This window comes from Montipora foliosa, chromosome 3, assembly GCF_036669935.1.
Source record: "Montipora foliosa isolate CH-2021 chromosome 3, ASM3666993v2, whole genome shotgun sequence".
NCBI classification, from domain to species: domain Eukaryota; kingdom Metazoa; phylum Cnidaria; class Anthozoa; order Scleractinia; family Acroporidae; genus Montipora; species Montipora foliosa.
The window spans coordinates 5,045,980-5,070,979 of NC_090871.1; the positions used below are offsets into that span (position 1 = coordinate 5,045,980).

General features: G+C 39.3%; 1 protein-coding gene across 1 annotated transcript in view; it reads right to left on the bottom strand.

The window, feature by feature from the left end:
* Positions 1-24,430, bottom strand: part of LOC137995181 (testis-expressed protein 11-like) — a 26,009-nt gene extending 1,579 nt beyond the window's left edge. The window contains exons 1-31 of the mRNA XM_068840757.1: positions 24,382-24,430; positions 23,810-24,031; positions 23,519-23,598; positions 22,886-22,916; positions 22,673-22,722; positions 21,697-21,822; positions 20,710-20,793; positions 20,530-20,615; positions 20,363-20,414; positions 19,964-20,048; positions 19,724-19,737; positions 19,541-19,634; positions 19,365-19,446; positions 18,523-18,610; positions 17,534-17,597; positions 16,792-16,874; positions 14,858-14,953; positions 8,515-8,559; positions 8,297-8,399; positions 7,122-7,231; positions 6,671-6,756; positions 5,908-5,955; positions 5,771-5,808; positions 5,290-5,367; positions 4,660-4,730; positions 3,220-3,336; positions 2,253-2,343; positions 1,125-1,259; positions 843-951; positions 469-592; positions 106-176 (exon numbers count right to left, since the gene is read on the bottom strand). Of these exons, the coding sequence (XP_068696858.1) occupies positions 106-176; positions 469-592; positions 843-951; positions 1,125-1,259; positions 2,253-2,343; positions 3,220-3,336; positions 4,660-4,730; positions 5,290-5,367; positions 5,771-5,808; positions 5,908-5,955; positions 6,671-6,756; positions 7,122-7,231; positions 8,297-8,399; positions 8,515-8,559; positions 14,858-14,953; positions 16,792-16,874; positions 17,534-17,597; positions 18,523-18,610; positions 19,365-19,446; positions 19,541-19,634; positions 19,724-19,737; positions 19,964-20,048; positions 20,363-20,414; positions 20,530-20,615; positions 20,710-20,793; positions 21,697-21,822; positions 22,673-22,722; positions 22,886-22,916; positions 23,519-23,598; positions 23,810-24,031; positions 24,382-24,430 (2,612 nt within the window). The remainder of the gene's footprint in view (positions 1-105; positions 177-468; positions 593-842; positions 952-1,124; positions 1,260-2,252; positions 2,344-3,219; positions 3,337-4,659; positions 4,731-5,289; positions 5,368-5,770; positions 5,809-5,907; positions 5,956-6,670; positions 6,757-7,121; positions 7,232-8,296; positions 8,400-8,514; positions 8,560-14,857; positions 14,954-16,791; positions 16,875-17,533; positions 17,598-18,522; positions 18,611-19,364; positions 19,447-19,540; positions 19,635-19,723; positions 19,738-19,963; positions 20,049-20,362; positions 20,415-20,529; positions 20,616-20,709; positions 20,794-21,696; positions 21,823-22,672; positions 22,723-22,885; positions 22,917-23,518; positions 23,599-23,809; positions 24,032-24,381) is intronic.
* Between the last annotated feature and the right edge of the window lie 570 nt (positions 24,431-25,000).

Genomic DNA, 25,000 nt, shown 5'->3' on the forward strand with positions numbered 1-25,000 from the left:
TGCGGGTTAGTATCAGTCGGCTTTTCAACAACTGGACCCTGTTGTTAGTAAAGAGTGCAATAAATAAACAAGAACGCACTACTAGAATACTAGAAAGTCATGTACCTGAATAAGTGTATTCCACAATTCCATGCTTTGGTCATCAACCATAAGATCTGAATCTCTGGATAGCAACCCTGTCCAAAAAAACATATGAACAAATATGCCAAGATATTTGCGCACGAGTAGTATACGACTTGGTAGGCATTCTCTTTCGTCATTTGTAAGATAAGGACAAAAGACATTCTTACCTTACAAAATACAAAAAATCGAAGGAAACGTCATTAGAATGTTGTAGACGATTTTGCAGACGCGGAAACCATATCAAGTTAAGTCCATGTAGCCCGCAGTTGAATGTGAATTCACATGCTATCACATTACAATGATTGCTTCCTCAGTTTTTTTAATGGTACAGAGCTGTTCAGTTACCTTTGCTTGCTTCTCAATTATATTGCAAATGTCCTGGTATAAAGCCAGTGCCTCTTCTTTGCTTTCTGCGTCACTACTACTGCCATTATTCAGTGCGTGGTCCACAAGATTGTGGAAAGTTTTACTGGGTGAGCATAAGATACACATCATATGTCAGGTAGTTTGCTAAGCGAGTATGTCTTATTACAAGGATTGACTCTACAACACTTTTCGCTGGTACCATACGAAACACAAATTTTGCTATAAAAGATGCACTCATTATTGTGGCGTAATAGATCACCATAGCAAGAAGAAAGCTGTCTAACCCTAACCCTAACCCTAACACCCTACATTTTGCATTTTTGATGAAGAAAAAAGATTGGCGAAACAATTACCTTAATTTAGTGAAATCTATTACGTCCATAGCGAGATGTTTTTTGATAGCGATTCTCAAAGATCTCATGCTGATTTCCCTGTGGCACGCGGGAAATTCAACCGCAAGCGCTGCAAGAAAATGCCAGGAAATAACAGGTGAGAAATGTTATAGCTTTTTTATTTTCTGTTAATAACCAATGTTTTTGTTGAAAATAGAAGGTAACTATGATGGGAGAATGCAAAAGACTATAGTCTTTTCCCCTCCAGTATTTTCTCGGTCATTATACTTCGTTTTTAATTACCAGCAAGTGTCTCAAAGGTATTTGGATCCTTGTGAGGCAAAGCTTCCATCATATCAAGGCATTCAGATAAGTCGGTATCACCCAATTGTGCTTTGGCCTCAAACTCATACAGTGCCAGCAATACTATAGATTCATCTGCAAAGAAAGTGAACAATGTCTGATTTTCAGATTAGATTTTTAAGGTAATCATTTCTTCGAGCATTTGGCTACCCAAGCATGATGAACAACATAGGAGTGAGGTGGGTCAGTGATTAGGACGCCCGATTTGCATGCAGATGGTTTGAGCACCCAGCAAAGTCCCCTTGACTTATGTCTGTTTCTTATTGACCTTAAACCTTTTTCACTGTCGACACTCTGCAAGGCCGGCCACTTTTCTGACCACACACAGAAGAATCCGTCCCCTACGTACTCTTCAGTTGCGAAAAGTGTGTGAGTTTTTTAACGTAGTATGAAATTTATAAACACTAAAGGGTTCTGAGACTGGGCCAAGGGTTTGTACTAGTCATCAGAGAAGACTCGAACGTCTACAAATACAGCACTTTTTCCTCAGTTATTTTAAGACCATGACTTTTGGTCCCGGAAAGATACCGCGTGACCTGCCGCAAGGTAGTGCGATGGTTGCCCAAGCAACCTGGCCGAGGGGGTCACCCGGCCGCTGATTGAATTCAACTCACCGCACGTTGTTAAAAGGCCAATTAAATGCGGCTGCCTTAGCCTCCAGCTGCATAGGATTCTTAAAAATTTCACTTAAATAGTTACTTCTTGTAAATGGCCACCCAATCTGCAAGCCTTACAATAATTACGGTGTTTAAGTAAGGTTCTATCCCAGAGGACTGTCACAGACATAACAGGGACTATGTCCACATCACTGTGCGAATAACTTTGCTTTTGGGTTAATTCTTGCATGGCCTCAGCTGGAATTTGCGAACACTTAAATGTTCTAAGATGCTCCCTGTGGTTTATAATCCATATATCTGTAAGGAAAACTAGAAAATGTTTACCTTTTGGAAAAAAAGGTGATCCTTGTCATAACTTACATTCTTCTTCACCAAATTCCAATGTTTATCCCAATTGGGTAACAATTAAAAGGTGTAAGAAGAATACTGGCCAAGAAATGAAAAAGCTCACCTCTCTGATTCCCCGCTCCTCCAGCATCTATCCTATTACACAAATCCCTGCAAGCCTTAACATGTCCTAGGCACTGCCTCAATAGCTTTCTCTACGTACACCATACAACAACAAAAATAAAAAAATCAATCGATTGGGGGGAACACGTCCAATGCTAATACTAATAAGAGATTAGTGAAGTGTGTCTTTGAATCCTATCTTTCACTGATTTGGATGATATTGTGCACTTCGAGTTATAATGCGCACGTGTTTCTTGCATCGTACTCTGTAATTTAAGGTTGGTAACCGATACATTTTAACGTCAAGGCTGTTGTGGGAATAAAATGCATTGGTTTTTTTCAATTTTGACTAGTCATTGTCAGCTTTTTACAATGTGGTTAGCAAAGCAGTAGGGTATTAATACTTAATTAACACTATCATTATTGTCTAATAACTCTGAAATTAGACGATAGTACAATAAGTGATAAGTAGGGGCAATTCGCTTACAACTTCGTCCCAGCGCCCCTCTTTTCGTCCGCCTTGGCATGGAATGAGTAAGAGGGACGAAGAGAGGCCTTCGGAACAAAATTGGATCGTTTATTGATCCGGAAAAGCATCACGTTTTTCTTACAAGGCGTAGAGATCAAAGAGGCCTAGTCCACGATACATGAACTCGATCTGAACAAATGTGTCATTAACATGCCAAATAGTGATCAGAAAAACAGAAAAATGCTCTCCACGAATCACTAGATGAAACGTGGAAAATTATGTTGATGAAGCACGGGATTTTTTTAATCTAAGTGGTGCTAATTTTGAGAATCAGCGTTGGTTCTAACTTTGTCTTAATTGCAGATGCACCTTTCTAGAAAACGGATTCCAGCAACATAATGAAAACTTCTTTATGATGACGTCAGCCATGCGTCTGTCCTCTAATAGATCATAGGTGTGAACCAATCAAATCATATAGTCGTAAATTGCCTTTTCTTACCTTCTCCTCTCCATCGCTTTGTTCTCTCGCTGCTTGAATTGCAGATGCAGCCGCCATAACAAGGCAGTTTTTTTGGCGTACTAGGTTTGATAAATCCATCGGACACAAACAGGATAACTAAATAACAGTGTGTGCCAGTTCAGTAAAGAGTAGCTGATTAATTTAATCTTTCATTAGAGTACACCTGATCTATCTCGTTTATTAGACAATAAAAAGGTAGTTTTACCCCATCTGTGATTCATTTTTTTATCCAGCTTGCTAAGCCTAAGCTACTTTGACGACTGAAATGAGAACCTCTCACGCATTAAGCTGTTAAATAGTAGTAGGACTGTAATTTCAGAGAGCAACATGTGCATCTGACGACAACAATCGCTACATCAAGGACGTTTTCACCCTCTCATATTTTCTTTTATTATATAGATACTGATGAAATACCAGGATTTCTCCTTTTACTAAAACATCATGTCTTCACCCCGCGCAGTGAACATATCATTTTTATCTTTTCACATGTGAGAATATAGGTGTTGTCATGGTAACAAACACGATTAGCCAATAAAACGCGAGCTTCCTCTTCATTGTAAGATACTTTTGTGCTTTAATATAATTCTTTTCTACTACATTAACATTTTTATTGCAAATTTTACATTATCATGATTAGTTTTTCATAACTTTCATATCTTGTTTCATGTTACACAACATGCGTGTTTTAGCGGTTGGTGACCACTTTTTCATCATTTCGAAAATTAGTAATCGATATCATCAATATCTACATAATAAACAGAACATTACATGGCCAATCAGAATGGCGTACAGCTCTTTCACGTGTGGAAGTATAACCAATCAACAATAGCGTAAAGGCTTTTCCAAGCCAATCACTTTACATTCGTATATACCGTAGGAATTGGATGCAGAATATTTACCCGCTTCAGTAAGGTTCCGAAGTTGATATTTAGACTACTTTTAATTAGCCAATGGTGGAATTTTTTTGGAGATGATGCCAAAAGTCTCTCTATTACTGGAATCACACCACCTAACTAACTAGGTTCAAGATCCTCTGCAATTTCCATTTTAACTCCTGATATTTGTCCTTCTTCCCCCTCTCCTTTATTATTTTATTATAAGGGCGAAGAGTGTAATTGTTTTAGTACCACCCAACTAGTCGGACAGAAAAGGCAATAATAAAGTTAGCAAATGCAAGTTGAAGAAATATTTATTTGGGAATGAAACGAAAGACTGAGCGTCACGCTTTTCGCTACTAGAAGACTATTAGTAATAGTCCTCGAGTAGCGAAAAGCGTGACGCTTTAGTAGCGTAGCCAATCAAAGTGCAGGATTTGCATTAGTCCACTAGTTGGGTGATACTAATTATTATTATTATTATTATTATTATTATTATTATTATTATTATTATTATTATTATTATTATTATTACTGAGCATACCTTGTAACAAAATAGAAAAAGCTCCTGTTTTTCTGAACTGTTGCCGGTACTTTCCAAAGCAAGATTCCAGGCTGAAATCAATTCAATAAGTCTACAGTGCTTGCTAATTTCTATTCTGTCGGGAAGTTGGTAGATCTTTCTTTAATGCTTTTACGCCTTTTAGGCCTTTTGTGGTCGGGTTTTTTCACTTACGTCATGGTCAGTTAATAATTTTGTGGGCTTGAACTGTGATACAAACTGAATTAATGAATTGCATTTTGCAATTGTCAAAGATCGGAGACAAATGCCTAGTTGTAAACTCTTTTGTTATATATTGCAGCCTTTCTTGGGACTGCATGCCTGAGGGTTGCCATTGGGGAAAGTCCTACTCGCCATGCGTGGTTGTTTAAGAATTATATTTAATCCTTCGCGGCCCATATGAGTTGTACTCCGGCTGAGTTGTGGTCGCAAGCACAACTGATTACAGAAAGGCGAGGATGCTTGAACAGTCAATGACGCAGTAAAGAGAAACAACTCAAATGAAAAATATGTCACAAAATTCAAACCAAAACCGTCATTATGAAATGATGTTGGTTTGGGCTGCATTTTACCGTGCGCCCGTGTTTTACTTGGTAGTGTAGTAAACCTCACCAATTTTCATAAACCATGTTGCTTCAGATCGTACATTAGAATCCTTCCTTTCTTGCATCTCAAGCAAGCGATCTTGGGCTAAAAAAGTCACAATAAAGGTAGTTAAATGAAAATAACGTTTTCCTGTAACAGCATGAAAAACCTAATTCATTGTACGGACGACAAATTTACAGTCATTTTAAAATTCGTTTCTCTTGAATAATTTATTTGCTATGCGAGAAATATCTTAAGCCAATCAGGTAGCCTACAAACGCAGACGTATTTCCGGCGGTCGTTTCTCTCTCCCGAAAAATAGGAGGGAGAGAAACGACCGGCTTATGGTTCCTTTTAGCTGTGAGTCAGTTCTAATAGTGTCTATTTTTCTAACTCAGTTCTGGACAACACGGTGGCAGTAGTCTACTATAAACCCTTATTTAATAACTTCAACCGAAAGCGTCAATTTCAATTAATTGTATTTCAGTGATTCTGTGCATAAACTCACCGATTTGTAGATAGCGAAGAAAAGTACTGACATCTTTCCTGTGATTTATAGAGGCAATAGATTGAGAGCTATTTGCATTGGCCGAAGATTATTTAGTGTACAAGTTCTCTTAATTGATGGTGACTGACAAGACGTACCTCTCTTTGGAATCAGCTGATTGCGTTAGTTTCAGTCTTGACAGACATCTAAAAAACAGCGTTGTTTATTAGAGGAAAGTAGTGAGACAGAGTTAAAATTCACTTGTGTTGTATGTTATAGACGGATTTTCACTCAATTAGTTTTAGGTCCAAACCGAGTAATATATAATTAGCACCGAAATTTACAGCGAGTTTCAATCAAGTGTCGTAAAACCAAAACCAAAGTAATTACTTTGGCCAATTAAAAAGGGCGGAGACAATCCAGTAAACCAATCAAAACTCGAAGTAATTACACGTTGCCGACACAAAGAGCGGGAAAATGTGCAGGCGCAAGCCACGATTGGTTTTGGTTTCACTTCTGATTGGTTGAAAAAATGGCGCGAGAACTTTGAACCAATCATTTAGTGAAGTAATGCAAAACCAAAGCAATTCGCTAATTACTATCGACACTCAATTGAAAACCGCTGTAGCCGTTCATTTGAAATGGTTTTTGGAAAATTGCTTCGGTGGCTTTGCCTGATTATGCAAGAACTCTTTACTATTTTACATCTATACTCTGATGCAACGTCTGCAACGTTGTATGTTAGTAGGAGTTGAAGCTAGTTGAAGTTGAATGTTGGTTTAAGCAAGTCCTAACCGGTAATCGCCCAAAATTTTACGAAGAAGTTATAACTAATAACCGTGTGTTGAGCTGACGTTGTTATTCACCGCTATACCTCTGCAAAGCGAGGAGAGATCTCGCAAAAATCACCTTTACACGTACCTCAATGATGTCAAAACCTGTTGACTATCGCTGCTGGATGCAATCACTTGTTCCAGTGAACTAATAGCTACTTTATCATTCTTCTTCTACGTAGAGAAAATAATCATTGCTCATTCTTCTGAATGGAACGAAGCAGTAGTGGGGAGAAGCAAATCTAAAAACAAACTTGCTTGAAAAGAAGAAAAGTCTTTAAGTAGATTAGTGGTCGACCGAAAAATCTCATTTCTTAGTACACCAACAACCGAGTTTTTCTCCGCCTTCAGACAGGCATGTTTTTGTCGTATTTGCCTCGACTTAAGATTTACGAATTCTGAGTTGGTTGTTGTTGTCTAGTGTAATTTGCAGGAGCGATTGCTTTGGGTTTTTGACACTTTCAGTTCGTTAACATCGTTCCAATAGTAACACACCGTAACTACACTCCTTTCATAGCAGTCAAAACACCTTGATTTACCTCGAGTGCCAATTGGGCAGCAAGGCATATCAGCAAATGGGCATCAGATTCCATAACTTTGTTTTCTGGCTTAGAGCCGACTTCGCTCATTTTAGTTATAGCTTCTACAGCTGGGGAAAAGCAGAAAAGATTAATGTGACTTCTTATTTCATGTTAGATCTAAGGTGATTCCTCAGAAAAAAACGTTGTCGAACGAATTCGTGAAACTTTCCCGGAATGTTCCCTACTAATCCTTGTTTTGAGAACTACAATAAAAAAGATATGTCACCGTGCTTTCTTAGGAGATATAACGGGCCAATCTTACCCCATTGATGCCATATTTCATCGGTTCAGGGTACATTTTGCGGTAGCTAAACGAGATGGTTTTTAAAGTAACACTTGAAAAAACACCTGATAGGAAGAACGTCTAGAGCATATGGAATACTGTCTTATATAGTGTATGGAAAAATCACTCAACTTAAAACGACGTCGACTCAAAACGTTTCTCGAGTCGTTGTTTTCAAGATCAGAATTTATATCCCTGGGTAAGGGATCGTTTTTTCCTTCGGATTAATTTTTTAAAATTGTTTTTGTTTAAAGGGGATAATTTGTACACCAAAATTGTTGAATAAAAAAGATAGGTCACCGTGCTCGTCTAAGAGTAAACTGGAGTAAAACACGATCGTACCTGTCTATCTCGCTTATCGTAGATCGAAACAACAAAATTCGCCATGTTCTTGCAATGTGCGCGCTTTTTCGCAAAGGATTATGGATCATTCACAACTTCTCTTACGTGTTTTGAGAACTGTTTCAAAGTGTATAATCGACTTATATATTTACAATCTTGCAAATTTGATCCAATTTACAAATATTGACACACCATATGCGCAGTACAGGATGAGCAGTGCAATACTGAGGAATCACCTTAAACCATAAATAAAAGGATGAACAACGGTCTTCGGTTGAAGAGGGTCCTCTTGAGTAATGTCATACATCGTTTCAGGATCCCCTGCAATGTCATTGGCACTGTTTTGACAACAAATAGGTTATCGCCCGGCCTCCAAAATACAGAAACGAAAGGCAAAATTTTTATTTGAAAAGTCCATGAAAATTGTCCATGGCTACTAATTCTCAGCTACTTGGGGTGACATCGTGTTACTAAAATCGGTGCTTCTGTTAAGAGTACATATACAAACCGTGGTCATCGTCGCCCTCCATTAGAGCAATTTTGAACTTGTAGAAGTGAACTACAGAGCTTTCAGGATCACTTTTTTCCGCGTCGTCAATGGTCTCTTTGGCCTAAAAACAACGCCGGGATAAAGAAGCAGGAAATAAAAAAGAAAGAGCTAACGAAGCAGTGGCTGGGAGAGCCGGGAAAATTAATAACTAAAACTTTTACACCATTTCAACAAACCTCCTGGTAATTGTGAAGATTCATGTAACAGCAACATTTATTTCGCTGCAAAAAAAAAAAAAAGCATTTAGCACATCAGGGAATTGGCTTATATTTCCTTCCCTGTAATAAGGAATCGTGTAGATTGCTGTGCGGGTAAGGTTTTTACTTGAAATATCCGTCTTTATTATATAGATATTGATGAAATATCAGGATTTCTCCTTTTACTAAAAACTCATATCTTCACCGCGCGCAGTGAACATATCATTTTTATCTTTCACACGAGAGAATACAGGTGTTGTCATGGTAACCAACCCGATTAGCCAATAAAACGAGAGCTTTCTCTTCATTGTAAGATACTTTTGTGCTTTAATATAATTCTTTTCTACTACATTAACATTTTTATTGCAAAATTTGAGATTATCATGATTTGTTTTTCATAACTTTCATATCTTGTTTTATGTTACACAACATGCGTGTTTTAGCGGTTGGTGACCACTTTTTCATCATTTCGAAACTGAATAAAACAAGTTGTTTTACATCATGACATTTCATCTCGTGCTGAAAGTATCTCTCACTCGTTCGCTTCGCTCACTCGTGAGAGATACTTGCAGCACTCGAAGATAAAATTCGTATCCCCGCTCGGCCATGTAATATCCTCTATGTAACAAGAAATTCCTTCTTCGACTGATCCATACTCTACTCAAGGCGAGTGAAAATGTGAGCAAAATCTATTTTGAAGATTATAATAAATCTATTCCCATGTAGTTCAGTAGTCACACTGTACTATTTCGGCGCTGAAAACAGTAAAGTAAGCAACTAAAAGCCCGCCATTTTGTGTTGCTGCTTAAGAGGCCTGAATGCTATGTATTCAATATATTATACTCCTCCCTAAGAAAGGGGAAAGTCATTACTAAACAATGAAATTCAACAAGTCTTTTTAACGTAAGCAGTATTCGATGTCCGCTATGAAATCTAAATGTCAATTAAATTTTACAGATAAGTCTGCTTGGTCTTTCCTTTCTGGACGAGGGCACCTTGGTACTGACTGTGGTGACAATGGTAGTCCTAGGGTACTCGTTTCCTCCACAGTATTTCCCAATACTGATTCCGCGGTGTCTCCTCAGGCACTAGCTTTTACTCTCTATTGCCTACAACAGCACTATTCCCATGACTTGGTGTGCTGGACTCCCTTGAAAGTGAAGGGGGTAGTTTCTAAAGAAACTGTGGTGCTGCGTCGGTGGGGAAGTAGTATACAAAAATTTGGTTTTATCAACGGAGTTGATAATGTAAATTGGCCACCGTGCAGAGATTCTAAAAGCTGACGTTTCGAGCGTTAGCCCTTCGTCAGAGCGAATCCACTTGAAAGTGGCTCGGAGCCACACAACCTTCCTCTTCTGCCTGCGACTCCACCGACTCTCCCACGTGACTGCTCTCTCTACCGCCAAACGCTAAACTCGAAGAAGGGTTGCAACCCGTTCCTTTCGAGTGATCCACGTGGACAAAGCGTATTTGGTCACAACGAACAAGGTACTTGAGTGATCCGTCCCGGAATCCACTTTTTAATTGCACTTTTCCTTTTTAATTGCACTTTTCCAGTTACGAACCAGGACAACTCCATTCAATTTGAACTCTCGAAACTTGACGCGTCCTTATGGTACTCTTTCTGTTTCACCTGTTTTCCCTCCACTACTCTGTTTGGATGTGGCTTCAGAAGTATCAAACAGTTGACGATTGTTCCGTGAAAGTGGCTTGCCGGTGTTCCAGACTAAGCCTACTTGCTTTCCCATCAAGCCCTTGTTCGGTCAAAGCCACTTCAGCCGTCTGTACGATAGGTCCAGCAGCCCCATTTGATGCTGGATGGTACGGTGGTACGCGAGTGAACTTGACTCCATTCTATTTCATGAATTTGCTGAACTCCTTAGCTGAAAGTTGCGGTCCATTGTCGGAAACAATGAACGCAAAACACAAACTGGTTGTGGAACTCATGGGAATGATCTCCAACCATTTCGAATAAGCGTCAACAACAATCAGGAGATTTGACTTGTCCTTCTCAAAGAAAAATCTTAGTGCATGCGCTCCCACGGCTTAACAGGCCACTTTCGCGGGTGTAAAGGTGCCCTAGGGAGACACTTTCCCATCGCCGCACAAACATGATACGCACTAACACGCTCTGCAATGGCAGAATCCAGTCCAGGGCCTGGTTGTTCGAAAGCCGATTAACTTAATCCAGTCTTTTTGGTTAAAGTTTCTTTTGCTTATTTTTGTTTTTCAAGATCGACATCTACTAATGTAAATTTTATCCGAATATCAGCGTCGAACAGCATTTGGGAGTAGAGAAATAAACTTATTCGTTAATTTTTAATCTGGGATTAGCGTTAATCGGCTTTTGAACAACCGGGCCCATAGGCCACCAAAAATAACCCCTTGCCAGATAATTCATCCGACAGGATCCATGATGCTCTTGATGCCAGTCATTCAACAAGAGAACACGATGAACTTCGGGGATAACAACACAACACACAGCCTTGGTCAACTGAAAGTTTGTGCTTGCTTGAACAATATGGCTGTAACACGGGATCTTCATCTTCTGAAGGCCATCCATAAGGTTAAATCATTCACACGAGAAAAAGTGGATCATTCCTTATCGGACAGTAACAGGCAGCTCGTTCACGTAACTAATCAAATACTTATCCACATCCAACCTGTCATCAGCAGAGGCAGAGATACGTCTCGACAAGGCATCTGCATTTACATGTTCAGCAGACCTGCCAGACAATACCATACAATACGATGCATACTTATTTGATCACTCCCCATAGGCCAATGTAACACAATCAACGAAACGACAGAACAGAATAACAACAAGAACAACTCTAAGAACCCCTCAACTGACCGGAGGCAAACCAGTGGCTGTTTACGAGTGTGGCCGAAAAGTTGAACAAGGGACTAATTCAACGAGTGGTCAGAACGGATCTTAAACCCAAGAACTCCGGATCTCAAGGCAAGCGTCCTAACCAACGGGCCGTAGTGCCTCCTTACCACATAGCGGTAAGCTGCTAAAATCAAGGACCACCTTTGCATTCCTGCTGCTTACAACGGGGGTGCACCTGTCTTCGGACCAAAAATTGTGACTATGGCTGGTGATCCGTTCCGCTCACTAGCCGTGAGAGTTTGAGAGGCAAATGTAATGGCCTGCCCATGGGGGAGGCACCACAGGCCAGGCGAAGTGGTTTCTTAAAGTCCTAAGGAACCAACAACGAAGAATCTTGCAAATGCCGCCTACTTTTCAAAAAAGCACCTCCACATTCCTCGGTCCAGTTCCAAGGCCTGTCCCTTTGCAAAAGGCCGTGAAGGGGGTGCAGGGTGGTGGCCAGATTAAGGAGAATGTGGCAGGGATCTAATACTATGCTGGTCAATCCAGTGTCCAAGAAACGCAAGCCCTGGATGGAAGAAAATGCACTCGGCAGGATTCAGTCTGATGCCATGATCTTGTAAATTCCCAAAAAACCTCCTCAAATATTTTAAAACGTTCCTCAGGAGAACCTTCTGAGATGAGGATGTCACCCAACTGGCATACCGCGAACTTCACTTCTTGCAAAAGCTGATTCATAATTCGCTGAAAAATGGCTTAGGCCCTGGAAACTCCAAATTGTAAACGCTTACACCTGTATAACCCCTTGTGAGTGTACTTCTTCTTGCCATCCAGCTCAACTTGCTGTTAGGCATGTGATAAATCAATCTTGCTCTAAAGACCACATAGAGTCGCAAACAAATCTTCTGTACACGGTAAAGGGCATTGGTCAACATCACCACACTGGTTAACGATCATCTTATAATCACCACACACTCGCAAAGTCCCATCCTTCTTTGGGACCAACACAACCGGGGCAGCCCAATTGCTTTGGCTCACCTTGTAAACGATCCCTTCTTCCTCCAATCTTGGCAACTCTTGCTCCATTCTTCTCCTAAGAGCATAAGGAACCGGCCGTGCCTTCAGGAAGATCATAGGTTCTGCGTCCTCACGAACAAGAATCGAAGCTTTAAACGGCTTGAGATGTCCATAACCCTTTTCAAACAGGACTCGTTACTTCGAGATTAGTCAACCCACAGCGTTTTCTTGGGAAACCTTGAAAATCGTTGCACAATCTAGCTTCATTTCCTCCATCCAATTCCGTCCAAGCAACACAGGTTTGTCGCCCTCCGCCACAAGAAGTAGCTGCACTTCCTGGGTTTGAAACTTCTGATCACCCTTACTTGAATTTCCCCCAATAGGGCTAACTATGTTGGCTTCAATGACAGATGTATGAATAATTTTCTGTAAACTGTTTCAGAAACAACAGGCACAACGGATCAAATAACCACTTCCATTCTGATTGGTTTGCCCTCCAATAACAGCTGGACTTGATAACCCGATCTACACTGATCTTTAAAAGTGAGGGTATACAAACCAAGACCACTCAGATTACCCTTGTGAACGCCTCGGTGTGGCAACTTTGTCAACCTTGTTTACTGACTCATCTCCGGTCGCGCTGACGTCTTCTTGGTTTTCCTCTCCCCTAACAAATTCATCTGGATTTGCATGTTTTTGAGTTCACAAACAAGTCGGCCCTGTAACGATTTTTCTGGGAAAACTCCGAATTCATACTTCAATGCCAGTCGCTTTAACTCAACCACAAACTAGGCAACCAATTCGCTCTCAAGCTGATTTAAAACGTTACCGCTATCAAAGTGGGTTTTCGAGAGTAACGCTCAAACAAAGCTTCCTTTAGCTTGCCAAAGGACTGTACAGGTCTGCAAATAATTCCGGCCTGGCAAGGATCCCTGGATCGGAAATTATCCCCAAATTGGAGTGCAAATGATTTCCCGACCGGAAATGAGGACTCCATGAAAAGTCCACTGATATATAAGGAATCTACGAAATCCTCTTTCATAAAGCAACAAAATAAGCCGGTAAACATCTTGTTACAAATTAGCATGTATATTTTTGGGCAAAAAGAAAGGAATCGTTTACGATGCTAACCCTACGTTGTGGAAGTGCACAAAACTTTAACGTGTCAGTTTCGGAGATTATGAGGACACCTTTCATTTCAAAATACATTATTGTCCACAATTCGCTCTTTCTTTACGATTTCAAAAGTCTGTTTTAAAAATTTTAGATAAGACACTAAACTGGGTGCCATTCACAAACTTGTTCTTGAATCGATGGATTCACTTGCACGTGGACTGTTTTTTAATGCGTGAGAACTCAGCTAAAAACAGTGTCTTGCAAAAGCGATGTGGGAGAGAAGTGAGCAGATTATTCAGACGATTTTCTGTGAGAACATGCTGTTTACCCTTATGCTTGCTTTCGTTTCGTATCCCAGTATTTACGGTGTAGCTATAACGGATAATGACAAATCTGGGAAGAAAAGGCTGAAAAGAAAACAGAATTCCGGCTTAATGATTTTGTTGTTCATTTTCAGGAGAAGGCCTGTTCCTGGTTAACTATTTTTTACATTGTACTGCTAAAATTTCCTTCGTTTTGTTTGCCTATTTGAAAAAGTTGAGGAGTGTCGCACAGTTCCTTCACATTTTGGGCGTTGCAATAGTAGAACAGAAAAATGTGCATGTTACAGTAAACAGGAAAATTGCTCAGTTGCACTGAGTTGTTGCGTTGTAAATTTTGAAGTTGCAAATTTACATGCTAAACGTTCGAATGTAATGACTTTTGCGTTCTAAGTTTAATGACTGTAATGAATGTTGCGTTCTAAGTTTAATTAATTAATGAATTAAATCTTCTCTCTAAATTCTTCAGTCCATTCCATTGTCAATTACTGATGAGGCAACAGTTTACGGTCCGAGATCATTTGCGGTCTAATTTGGGGATCATTTGAGGTCCAATTTGGGGATCATTTCCGGGCCAGGATCATTTGCAGGCCTGTACAGGACTTCTCTTTCGGTCGCTGGGGGGCTAGCAAATTGCGAGAAACACCGTACACATCCGCTCCAGTCACACCGATTAATGTAGCAACTTCATTGTCCTTTTCGGCATAAGTCGCGGAAAAAATTAAAGTGTAAGTCTACACGTTCGATACAGCTTGCAATATCGTCTTTACCATCCATGTATTTTCCCAATTGACCTTCAAGAGCCATCCTTGTCGCCAGAATTGAACTATTTCGGCGCTGAAAAAAGAGTAAACAGCTGGCCCCAGTTGTTCGAAGGGTGGATAGCGCTATCCACCGGAGAAATCACTATAGGCTGGATACCTCAATTGGTTTTGCTTGTATTTATCCGCTGGATCTGAGTGATATATCCGGTGGATAGCGTTATCCCCCATTTGAACAACCGAGGCCTGGACGCTAGTACATTACACACACTAACCTGTAGTTTGCCGATATTCTTGTCACTTGCATCATTTGAGGTATACAAGCTAAGCGAGTAATTGTACCAGTTTATGGCTTGTTCGTAGTCTTTGTCCTGTTGGTAAAAGGTGAAAGTGAATGAGATGGTCAGTTGGTGAGAAAACTACAGTCCCCTACCGTGCATAAATTTGATAGGTATGCAAATAAGATGTTTTTTTTGGTGTGTGCCTCAGTGTTACTTAATGATAAACTATGAAAGTAATAATAATAATAATAATAATAATAGTAATAATAGTAATAATAATAATAATAATAATCATCATCATCATCATCATACTCATAATAATAATAACAACCAGTATTTAGAAGCGCACATATCAAAAAACTCTCATGGCGCTTTACATAAGTATAAGAAATTAAATACTTTTGTTCTTGGGCCATCGTAGTTTGATCAAAAATAAGACACAAACAGCAGTGATAAACATATTGAACTTTTTCATTTTGATAATGACTTGACGTTTCGTATGTGCTCTACATACATTTTCAAAAGTAACCGTTGAAATTTAAAACAGCTATTTATATATAACAAATCGGATGAGGGGACTGGAACCTAGATTAAGCAAATACTTAACAGTAAAATATATAATAATAATAATTATAATAATAATAAAAACAGAAAAGATTAATAAAGCATCAGCTTTTCACTTCCGACGTTGACGTTGAAAGCTGGCTCAAGTTCTTGTTTAAGAACTTGAGCCAGCTTTCAACGTCAACGTCAGGCCATTCCATAATTTTGGTGCAGAGACTGAGAATGCTCTATCTCCATATGTTTTTGTTCTTGATGTTGGTGTTGCCTGTGTTGCTAGGAGTCCTAGAGAACTTGAGCGTAATACTTGAGATGATTTTCTCTCCTGTAATAGTTCAGAGACATACCCAGGGCACAGTCCACGACGAGCTTTGTAGACAAGGCGTAAAAGTTTGAAAACAACGCGGTACGAAACAGGAAGCCAGTGAAGTTGCTGTAATAACAGGGTGATGTGATCGTACTTGGATGAACGATTGAATAGTAGAGCAGCTTTGTTTTGAACCCTCTGCATTTAGTTAACTTGATATTTGGGCAGTCCAAAGTAAAGATGGTTGCAGTAATCTAGCTTTGTAGCAGCAGTATCATATTATACCAAAGTCTTCATGGAGTGCTTTCCCAAGCGATGTTCAGTTACAAAGAGCTATTCGAAAAATCATTGTAACCTCCTTTGTTTAGTTACTGTAAGTAACATCATCTTACTTTGGCACTTCATTTTGAACTATGATAAAACTGAAGTGGAACTGATAAAAGAGGACTGAAACTTACAGCACAGCCTTGGAACTCCATTAGGTAGGTACATATGTTGTCGGTAAAATCCGTTTTCAGGTTGAATCCGTTTTTACCTGGGTTAAATTGGTGATCCTCAATTTACCTGGTAAATAATGACAAGAAGTGTCTTGGGTTGAGCATGTTCGTCGTTTTAGTGCAGTGGTGAAGACGCTTGAGGGTCCGAGGTCGAGGACCGGTAAGTGCACAGTAAAGTTCTTTATTTCCTCACTATGTTGAAATGTTGAGAGCAAATGTATAAGACGGAACAGAAATCGATAAGATGATTGGAAACATTAAGAGGATGTGTTGAGATACACAAGTCCTTTTTGGGGTGTTGATATGCGCAAGCCTTTTTTGGGGGGTTGATAGCTGCTTTAAACTACGTAGAATGCACATTCAATCTAGGTAAAATGAGGATCACCGATTTAACCTAGCTAAAAACGGATTCAACCTGAGACCGGATGTGACCGACAACACATACACACAAGAACACGTAGATAAATCATAGGTAATATGCTGTCTTTGACTTAAAAAAAGCTAAACAATAAAAAGACAATAATGCAAGTAACAAGTAGTCAAGATGTGCACGTTATACGAGCCTGATAGAGAGCAGCAGCTTTTTCCCACAAAAGAACATGGAATCTTTGAGACAACTCGGAATCCAGGGACTTTCCAATCTGACCTGGACAGAGGGAATTTGAGCAAGAGCTGATACAATACCAATAAAATCAACTTTATCTAAAGGGGTGACGGATAAAGCAAATGAAGAGAGAATTCCAGCGTGGTTATTTTTAGTTGTTATATTTCGGCTGGAGAGTTTCGTATTGGCAGCGGCAGGCGTGTGCGATTGCAAGAAATTCAATGGGTTTTCCCTCAAAGAACTATTACAAAACACTTTGTTATCACGCTTCCAAAGTAGGTATGCCATCTTGCAGTTGTAGACGTTATGAAAACCCACTCTCTAGCTTTTTTTTCACCCCTTTCCCTTTCTAATTTCTCTCTGTGTAAGTTAGCCTCTCACGCAGACATTCTTAGGGCTTCGTCAAGCGTTCCTCTCCTATGAGTGTTTGTTTGTTTGTTATTTAGGAGGTTGAAGTATTGGCAGCTATATAGCTGATGTGGATCTGCTATGCCCACCCACCCATACACTCACGAAAGACAGCCACAACACCAGGAACTTCATCACCTAATCTTCTCGAATAGCGTGAGGGTTCTTTAACGTCCCATAGGGAACTTATGAACATGAAAGATATTTGTGAGACGGGGCCTACGGTTTATAGTCCTTATCCGAGAAGGATAAGGTCGCTTTGTGTAAGTGAGCTCCCTGGTTGCTTCACATACCAACGATACAACTTTCGATGAGTTCTTTAGCAGCCATATCCTGCTTGTTTTTCAGCAATAAGTCCTACCAAAACAAGCAAGCTTAATATAAGATGACTTTAGCACGTATATTATGTTTTTAAAGTATCCAAGTATCTCTCAGTTTTCTACCCTGATGTCACAGTCGATATTAATTTATGTTGTCCTTGAAAATTCAAGGGCATGTACAATGCAAAAGAATAATTAAGAATATTCTTTATTTAACGAGGGCGGCATGATAACCATTAAATCGTTTCTTAGCTATGTTCCTCAAAGAAGACATGGAACGCTATCATTCGATTTCTCAAATGTAGTTGAAAATGTGACCAGCATTTTCATGCATTTTTTAAAGTCCATGCGATTGGTGGAAAGGTAAACGTTTTAACCCATTGACTCCTGGTACTGGGACTTAACAGATTTTACTCTGTCTAACGCCAGACGATTTTACTCGTCAACTGGGAAGTTAAAGAACTCTTGAAGTTAAAGAACTTCAAGAGGTAACAACGTCTGGTAGGATAACAGGTCAAGTTTCAGGCTACAGGTCAGGTCACAGATTACCAAATAGGTTATTTCGGGTCAATTCTCTTTGAAAGAAGCCTTAACTCTTTAATCTTAAACCCTAATAACAGGCTCAAAAATAGTTTTAACATCGTTTTGAGGTGTAAGGTTAGCCTTGGCGAAAGTCTTGAGGCATTCCAGTATCGACCTGGTTTCAGTTGATTTGTGACCAGCTGCGGCTTCAAAAGAATACATTTAATATCAGCTGGGATTCGTAAAGAAAGGATGCGTTTTTATTTGTTTCATTCATTTTTAAGTCGACAAAACACTTGCAGAGGATTAACCCGCATCAGTTAGCTTTAGGAGGCACTCAGGTGTTGCTCAGGATTAAAAAAGAACTTCAAGTTGTGAATGGAACGTAATCTGTATGGCAATGGTTATGTGTACGAACTAATCAGTTAACAGAAACTCACCAATTTCTCTAGTTTAATCTTCGAAATATCAGGAGAGTTTCTAAATCGTGACTCCAGGATTTTTAAGCAGTTAAATGCTAATTCGGTCCTATGGATTAAAAATAATATGACGGCGATGACGATGAAATCTGCATAGTTATTTTATTAATTTTGCCTGTCAAGCTGGCAGAGCGCCACAACAGCTTGCGCCAATTACTGTGGCCCCTTTTTTATCCTCCCAACCATGATACACAACAGAAGACAGACCACAACACCGGGAACTACGTGCCCTACTCTTACGTCCCATATAGTAACATCACGAGTCGCACAATCCCAGTATATGCAGGTAGTGTGGGCCATGATAGACTAAGGGCGCTTTCCTTTTGTCAGAACTGACCAGCCAGACCGGGCATTTGGGAGAACGAACTCTACAACGTCTTCAAATCAACACGCTTCGGAGATGATAAAAACGTCTCCACAAGAATGCGAGGGATTAATCATGCAAGTGTTCCATCAAATTGTTGCGTTTTCTTTGCAAACTGACGGGTCTGGCCGGCCATTTCTAACAAAAGGAAAGCTCTCTTAGATTTAGAAGTTCCTAGGTACTTTATTTTCGGTGCATTTAACTAATAAATATTAATAAATTCATCACTATTAATCCATGGGGAACGGGGAGGGGAGTGAAGAGTGTACATATATAGGCTGGCTTTTTCTGATACCATCTTTGGGACTGGTTTTACTTTAATTATCTTCACTTCCATTGTCCTTTATCAATGAAATAGAATGAATAAATAAATGAAAGAAGAAAGGAAGGAATGAGTGAGTGAGTGGGCGAGTAACAGTGACAGTGAATACTTCCGTACCTCATGTACTGCATGGCCAAATGTACAACGCATACACCAAGTTCTACTTTTAAGTCCGGATGTTGAAGAGTTTCCTCAAAGGCTAAATAAACAAAAACACATACAAATCAACTCACAATCCAGTCACTTTTAAATTATGTTTCAGCAAATTTAGTCATAAATGTTAATTGAAGTACCTGAAAATAGTCTGCTGTCTGGAAATGTTTCATGTCCATTTCCCATTGCAAGTAGTTTTGCTTTGAGATAAAGACCAGCTGGATGACTGCATTCCTTCAAATGACAAAACGATGCGGGCAGACATTGATTGGTGTTCAAGTCAGTGTCATTGAATCATTTTTGTACATCAAAGTAATACTTACAGAATTTGCAAGGTCTGAAAATAAATGCATTAACAAAAAAATTAAGCATAATTATATTGCTTTATGGAAATTTATAAAGAGTATGAGCTAATAGAAGAAGGGACATTTTAATGAAACTAGCAATCAATGAATGAAAGATAACCCTAACCCACCTCTTAGATGGGTTTAAGTCCACTCAAATGCGCATAAAAATTGTATCAAATTGGGTGTTATTACAAATATGATTTTATTCAGTCTTGCCTGTTGCGTTGAGAGCCATTTGCCAGTTTTGTTTAGAGTCCCAGTCAAGATAAGCATTTGCCATGAGACGCAAGGTAGTGGCCTGCTGTAAAAAAGATTAGGGTAGGGTTAGGGTAATGTCAACATATATAGATATGAAACAGAAAGGGGTCTTGAAAGACTCACTGAAAAGAATAGTTTTAATGGATGCTTAAGCCAGGTTGAACTTACCTTTTTCTTGGGCAAACTTTACAGTCTCAGAAGAAACGCTTGCCCAAATTTTTCCCTTACGGATGGTGAGGGTCATAACTAGTTTTCTATAATTTCTTTAATCCAAGAAATAAAAAAACGGGACACGTGATTCGTCTGGGGGATAACACTGATGTCTGATGATTGGGCTTCTTAGTAAGAGAAACATACCTCCTTTTTGGTGCCGAACGGGTCCCGCTCCTTCCGTAGATCGTAGCTTTCCCTAAGGAGTTTTCACAACATGTATGTTATGAGGCATAATTGACCACACGTAGCACTACGCTTTTAGTGTAACTGAAAGGAAAAAAAAAAACGAAAAAAACAGGTCATGGTCTTACCTAAGCCAGTGTATAGAATTCTCATATTCTTCCCGATAGTATGTATCGACTCCAAAGTTGTAGCACAGTTCTGCTAGAGTGATACTCTAAGAATTCAAAGCAAGCAAAAGATGCATAAGATAAGTTAATTATTCCTTGTACGCCCTTACATTAAATGAAACCTTCTGACATGCTACATACCTCTTTTAAAGGAAGCTTTGCTAACAATTCTTTAGCTTTGTTTACATATCGGAGTGATGCGTCATGGTGATTCAAAGAGAATCCCTATTAGCAACATAATCATTATTAACTCTTAACTTAAGTTTGAAAGGTAAAATTCTATGCAATCAAAAACTAGAGAAACGCCAGTTTTTTAAAATTTTGCATTTTTTCCTAGCAACAAAAGAAAAGTAATAAAACACCTCAATGATGCAGAGCCACCATCTTTAAATCTAGATCCAGCATCAGAATTAATCAGAAAAACCATCAGGCAGCCAACTCCGGCCCCCTACTGACCCTCGCGGCCCCTCCACAAGGCTTCAAAAGTGCTGGTGCTGACCAGGAACTCAAGAAGTAAAAGTGACCAAATCTAATCAACCCAACCTTACATTATCATTACGCTTTCTCAGCTACCTGTTGTGGGGCAGCTACCAATATTTTCATCTCTCTCTCGGTAAAACCAAACCGATACCGCATAACCAATTCACGACTAACGTAACCCCGGCAACCAACAGTGAGGTGATAATACTCTGGACGCCATCCAGCCTCTCTGCAAGAATCTACCGCTTGTATTTCTGGTCTTCTGCATCACCGAAATTCTCTTTCTAATGTACCTTTAGTTCTAAAAGAATCACTTGTCTAACATCGTCACTATACACTACCACATCTACCTGGGCGCTTACTAGTAGTTACAACAGGAAAAACAAGGGAACTGATCATTCCCACCTCACTACTATAAGAGGAGTGGGGCCGTCAGAGTGCCGTTCTCGGCCTCCAGCGTTCCCTTGAGTTTTTATGGCTGCGAATCATTGAATTCGGAACTTTTTCCTTCGCAAAGACTGTTTAATGCTTTCTTTTTTCTCCCTATGATAATTTAGTTCCTGATCTCGATCTGACCCACGCTTTGTTCCCCCATGATATGAGACACTTTCAATGAAGTTTATCACGTAAACACTGAATGATACTCACAGCTTCAGCTCTGTAACAAAATACTCTGAACATGTGGCGCTCACTCTCTGCTACCTGCTTGTTGTGTTCTACCGATGCTGATTCTTCGCTTCTTAAAGCCCAAAGTTTTTGTAATCCATCCCAACACTGAAAAGTGACATCACGGGCTGTGACTGTGTGTGTAGTCCGATCACTCTTCTTGTTATTCTTAATGAGTAATATTTGCAGTACGAGCCCCAGGGTAGTATTATAATTAATGTCAGGTAAAGAAATCGAAAATGGTTCGGTTATCCATTTTAACGTTAACCAATGAATATGTTTGCAATATATCATTAACCCTTTCCAATATACGAGATTTCGGGAAATGTTGTTTTTCTGAAAGCACCTTGCATTCACGCATGAGAGATTGTAATATTTTCAATGAGGTGTGTACGACTATATGAGTAGAAACCTTTCCCTTGCATTTTTGTACTTCAAGCAGCAATGTCGAATCGCCACAGTCCGTCTACTATGATATTTACAGGCGCGGATCCAGGCGAGGTGAAGTGGGTGAATTTTCACCCCCCCCCCCCCCCCTTTTTCTGAGCCCCCCTTCTTGCACAGACCTCAAATACAATACAATACAATACAACTTTATTTCTCTACGCTAGCCACACACACAACAAAAGCTGGTTTCCAGGTGGGGTGTAGGTAAACACGTTACAATAAAGTATATATATATATATATATATATATATATATATATTTAAAATAGAAGTATATTACATAGAATCAGTGCGATCCAATAGAAAGCATGAAGGGCGAGGACGCAAGTTTGCGTTTGAAATCAGAAAGCGATTTCGCGGTCTTTGCCTCATAGGGAAGATTATTCCAGAGCATTGCACCACTATACTTAAAGCTAAATTCACCCCCCATTTCAAAATCCTGGATCCGCGCCTGATTTATATAAAGAGAGACACAATCATTTTTTAAATTCATAAAATCACTTAAAACTTACCCCAGATGTCAAAGAGAGGCATTCCTCTGCCATGGCTGGGTTCTGACAATCTGAAACAGATTGAGAGCAACTGAACAGGTAAAAAAGCATTACTACGCTGTGCGTGATCTGATTCGCTTTATACTGAGGAAAAACTGGAGAGTTTTGGAAGATGGTTTGTAATGTTATGAGCTAAGTATTAGTTACATCGAGTTTTTCGCCACACATACTTACCAAGCCAAGCTTTTCCTGTTTTGGTGGCCATCTAATCAAAACAGAGAGGATAATAAAATTGGTACCACTTTAACCTTACAAACTTATCGAAGTTTTATTTTTTATCACTTTATATTTATGGAAACCATTTGGGCAATCTTTGTTTTTGCTTTGACCTCCATAAATCGGATACTTTCTACATCTCAGGAAGATAATTATAGCTTACATGCTTTCCACATACTTTATTTAGAAAGGTCTAATTAAATGCAACACTACGCTGATGTGTACGTTTACAACGAAAGATGATGTCCAGAGGCACACCAGTTGGCTATTTACAAGTGTAGCCGAGAAGCTTAAATTGAACTATCGGACTACCAGGATCAAAGTGAACGAGCGGTCAGAACGGGTCTTTTCTTGAACGAACCCCGGATTTCCGGGTCTCATGACATGCACTGGACGGCACTGCCCCTTTTTATGAAGTGCAACTCAATTCTTCAAGTTGTAACATTAGAGTGATACAGTAGATCACTTCATGTTCTTCTTTAATAGTAGAGCCCATCCTCAGAGCATTATTTTTCGATACGGATCATTTGTCTCATAAATCTAAAACGCATTTTCTGTGTCCAAATCAATAGATATTTTTTCTTTTCGTACCACTAACTGTTTTCTGAAGGTGACTTCACTCGTGTCAGTTGCATTCGCCAGAAATGACAGGTTACACGCTGCATGCCGCACTGAAATAAATTAAAACACAATTTATTTATATGATAGTAATAGAGAAGGTGCACCGCATTCTAATTGGTTTTTGCCTCATGACTTTTGAAACCAAATTCTCTCTTTTTCTATTCAAAAAACCCAAACAAATTGAGTCAAATCAGTTGCAGGGGCTGTCAGCAATCCTATGAGTATTAGCAACTGATGAAAAGGGGAAAAACATGATCTTACGGGTAGCATTGTTAACTGCTCCAGTTTGTCCACCAGTCTTCATCGCTACAGCAATATTCCACAGTGTGACAGCACAGCTATGAATCTGAATAAGCGTGGAATTGTTTTCATCTCTGTCAAATTCCAGCTGGATCATTTTGTTTGCAAGGTTCGATATCCGATCTGTCAGGGCTGAAACTCTTTCCTCGTTGCTCTGATTTTGAAGCAGATCCTTTACAAGAGCTGTTCATTTGATAAATTGGAAAAAAAAATGAAATGAGGCAGATTTTCGAATGTAAGCTCATTGAGAAAAAAAACAGATTCCATTCAACTCATTCTCTTTCTCAAACGTCCTCACTTTTTATGGAAAAAAAATTGATTATTATCGAAACATGCACTTTATTGCAATGATTGTGTCCTGGCTGACAATTATAGATTCACTTTCCTTGTTCACCTTTTTACATATATGGTTAGCCCTATTCTCACTTAACAATTTTCTTTCAGATTTTTCAGGCTTAAACAACAAATATTAATGTAATTAATGATTGAGAACCCACCAGTATTAAGGTGATATTATCACTGAAAATTCTTACTTTGTAGTAAAGTTGAAGCATTTCCAATGTCTTTGACGTAATCCACCATTTTACCAAATGTCAAAAAAAAATTTCAACAAGATGAATTCTGTGTATGTTATAAGTAATATGTAAGTTCCAGACTAGAATCGAAATATACTTGTTGACAGTTTCAAGCGAAAAAATAGTCCTTAAAACGGTCTTGTAGTGGTTTGTAGTTTGGTTTTAACACTGCGAACCAAAAAAAAGGGCGCGAAAAGCGAAGCGGAACACCCTCGACGCGACAGCCATTTTTGGCGCGAAAATCTGAGCGCTGTGTGGTCTTCGAATCAAAGCTTGGATACAAAGGGCAATTTGTAAAGAGCTGTTGTACAGCGCTGGGAAAAAAAGAGCATTGCAATCACAGTGATAAAACTTTATTTCTCAGAAGGTCAGTGTAATGATTATTACATCAGTCCATGATGGTCTTATGTGATAATCATTTTTCTCTTGTTCGTTTCAGTGATATTTATGTCGTTACATTAATGTAAAAGAGGAAAGTGATGATGTCATTGGTGGTTTTAGCAACTGAATATAATTCACAAAATCAAGAATGTCTTTGAAAGTAAAGGAGCAATACTATTCAAACTTGGCACAAGTT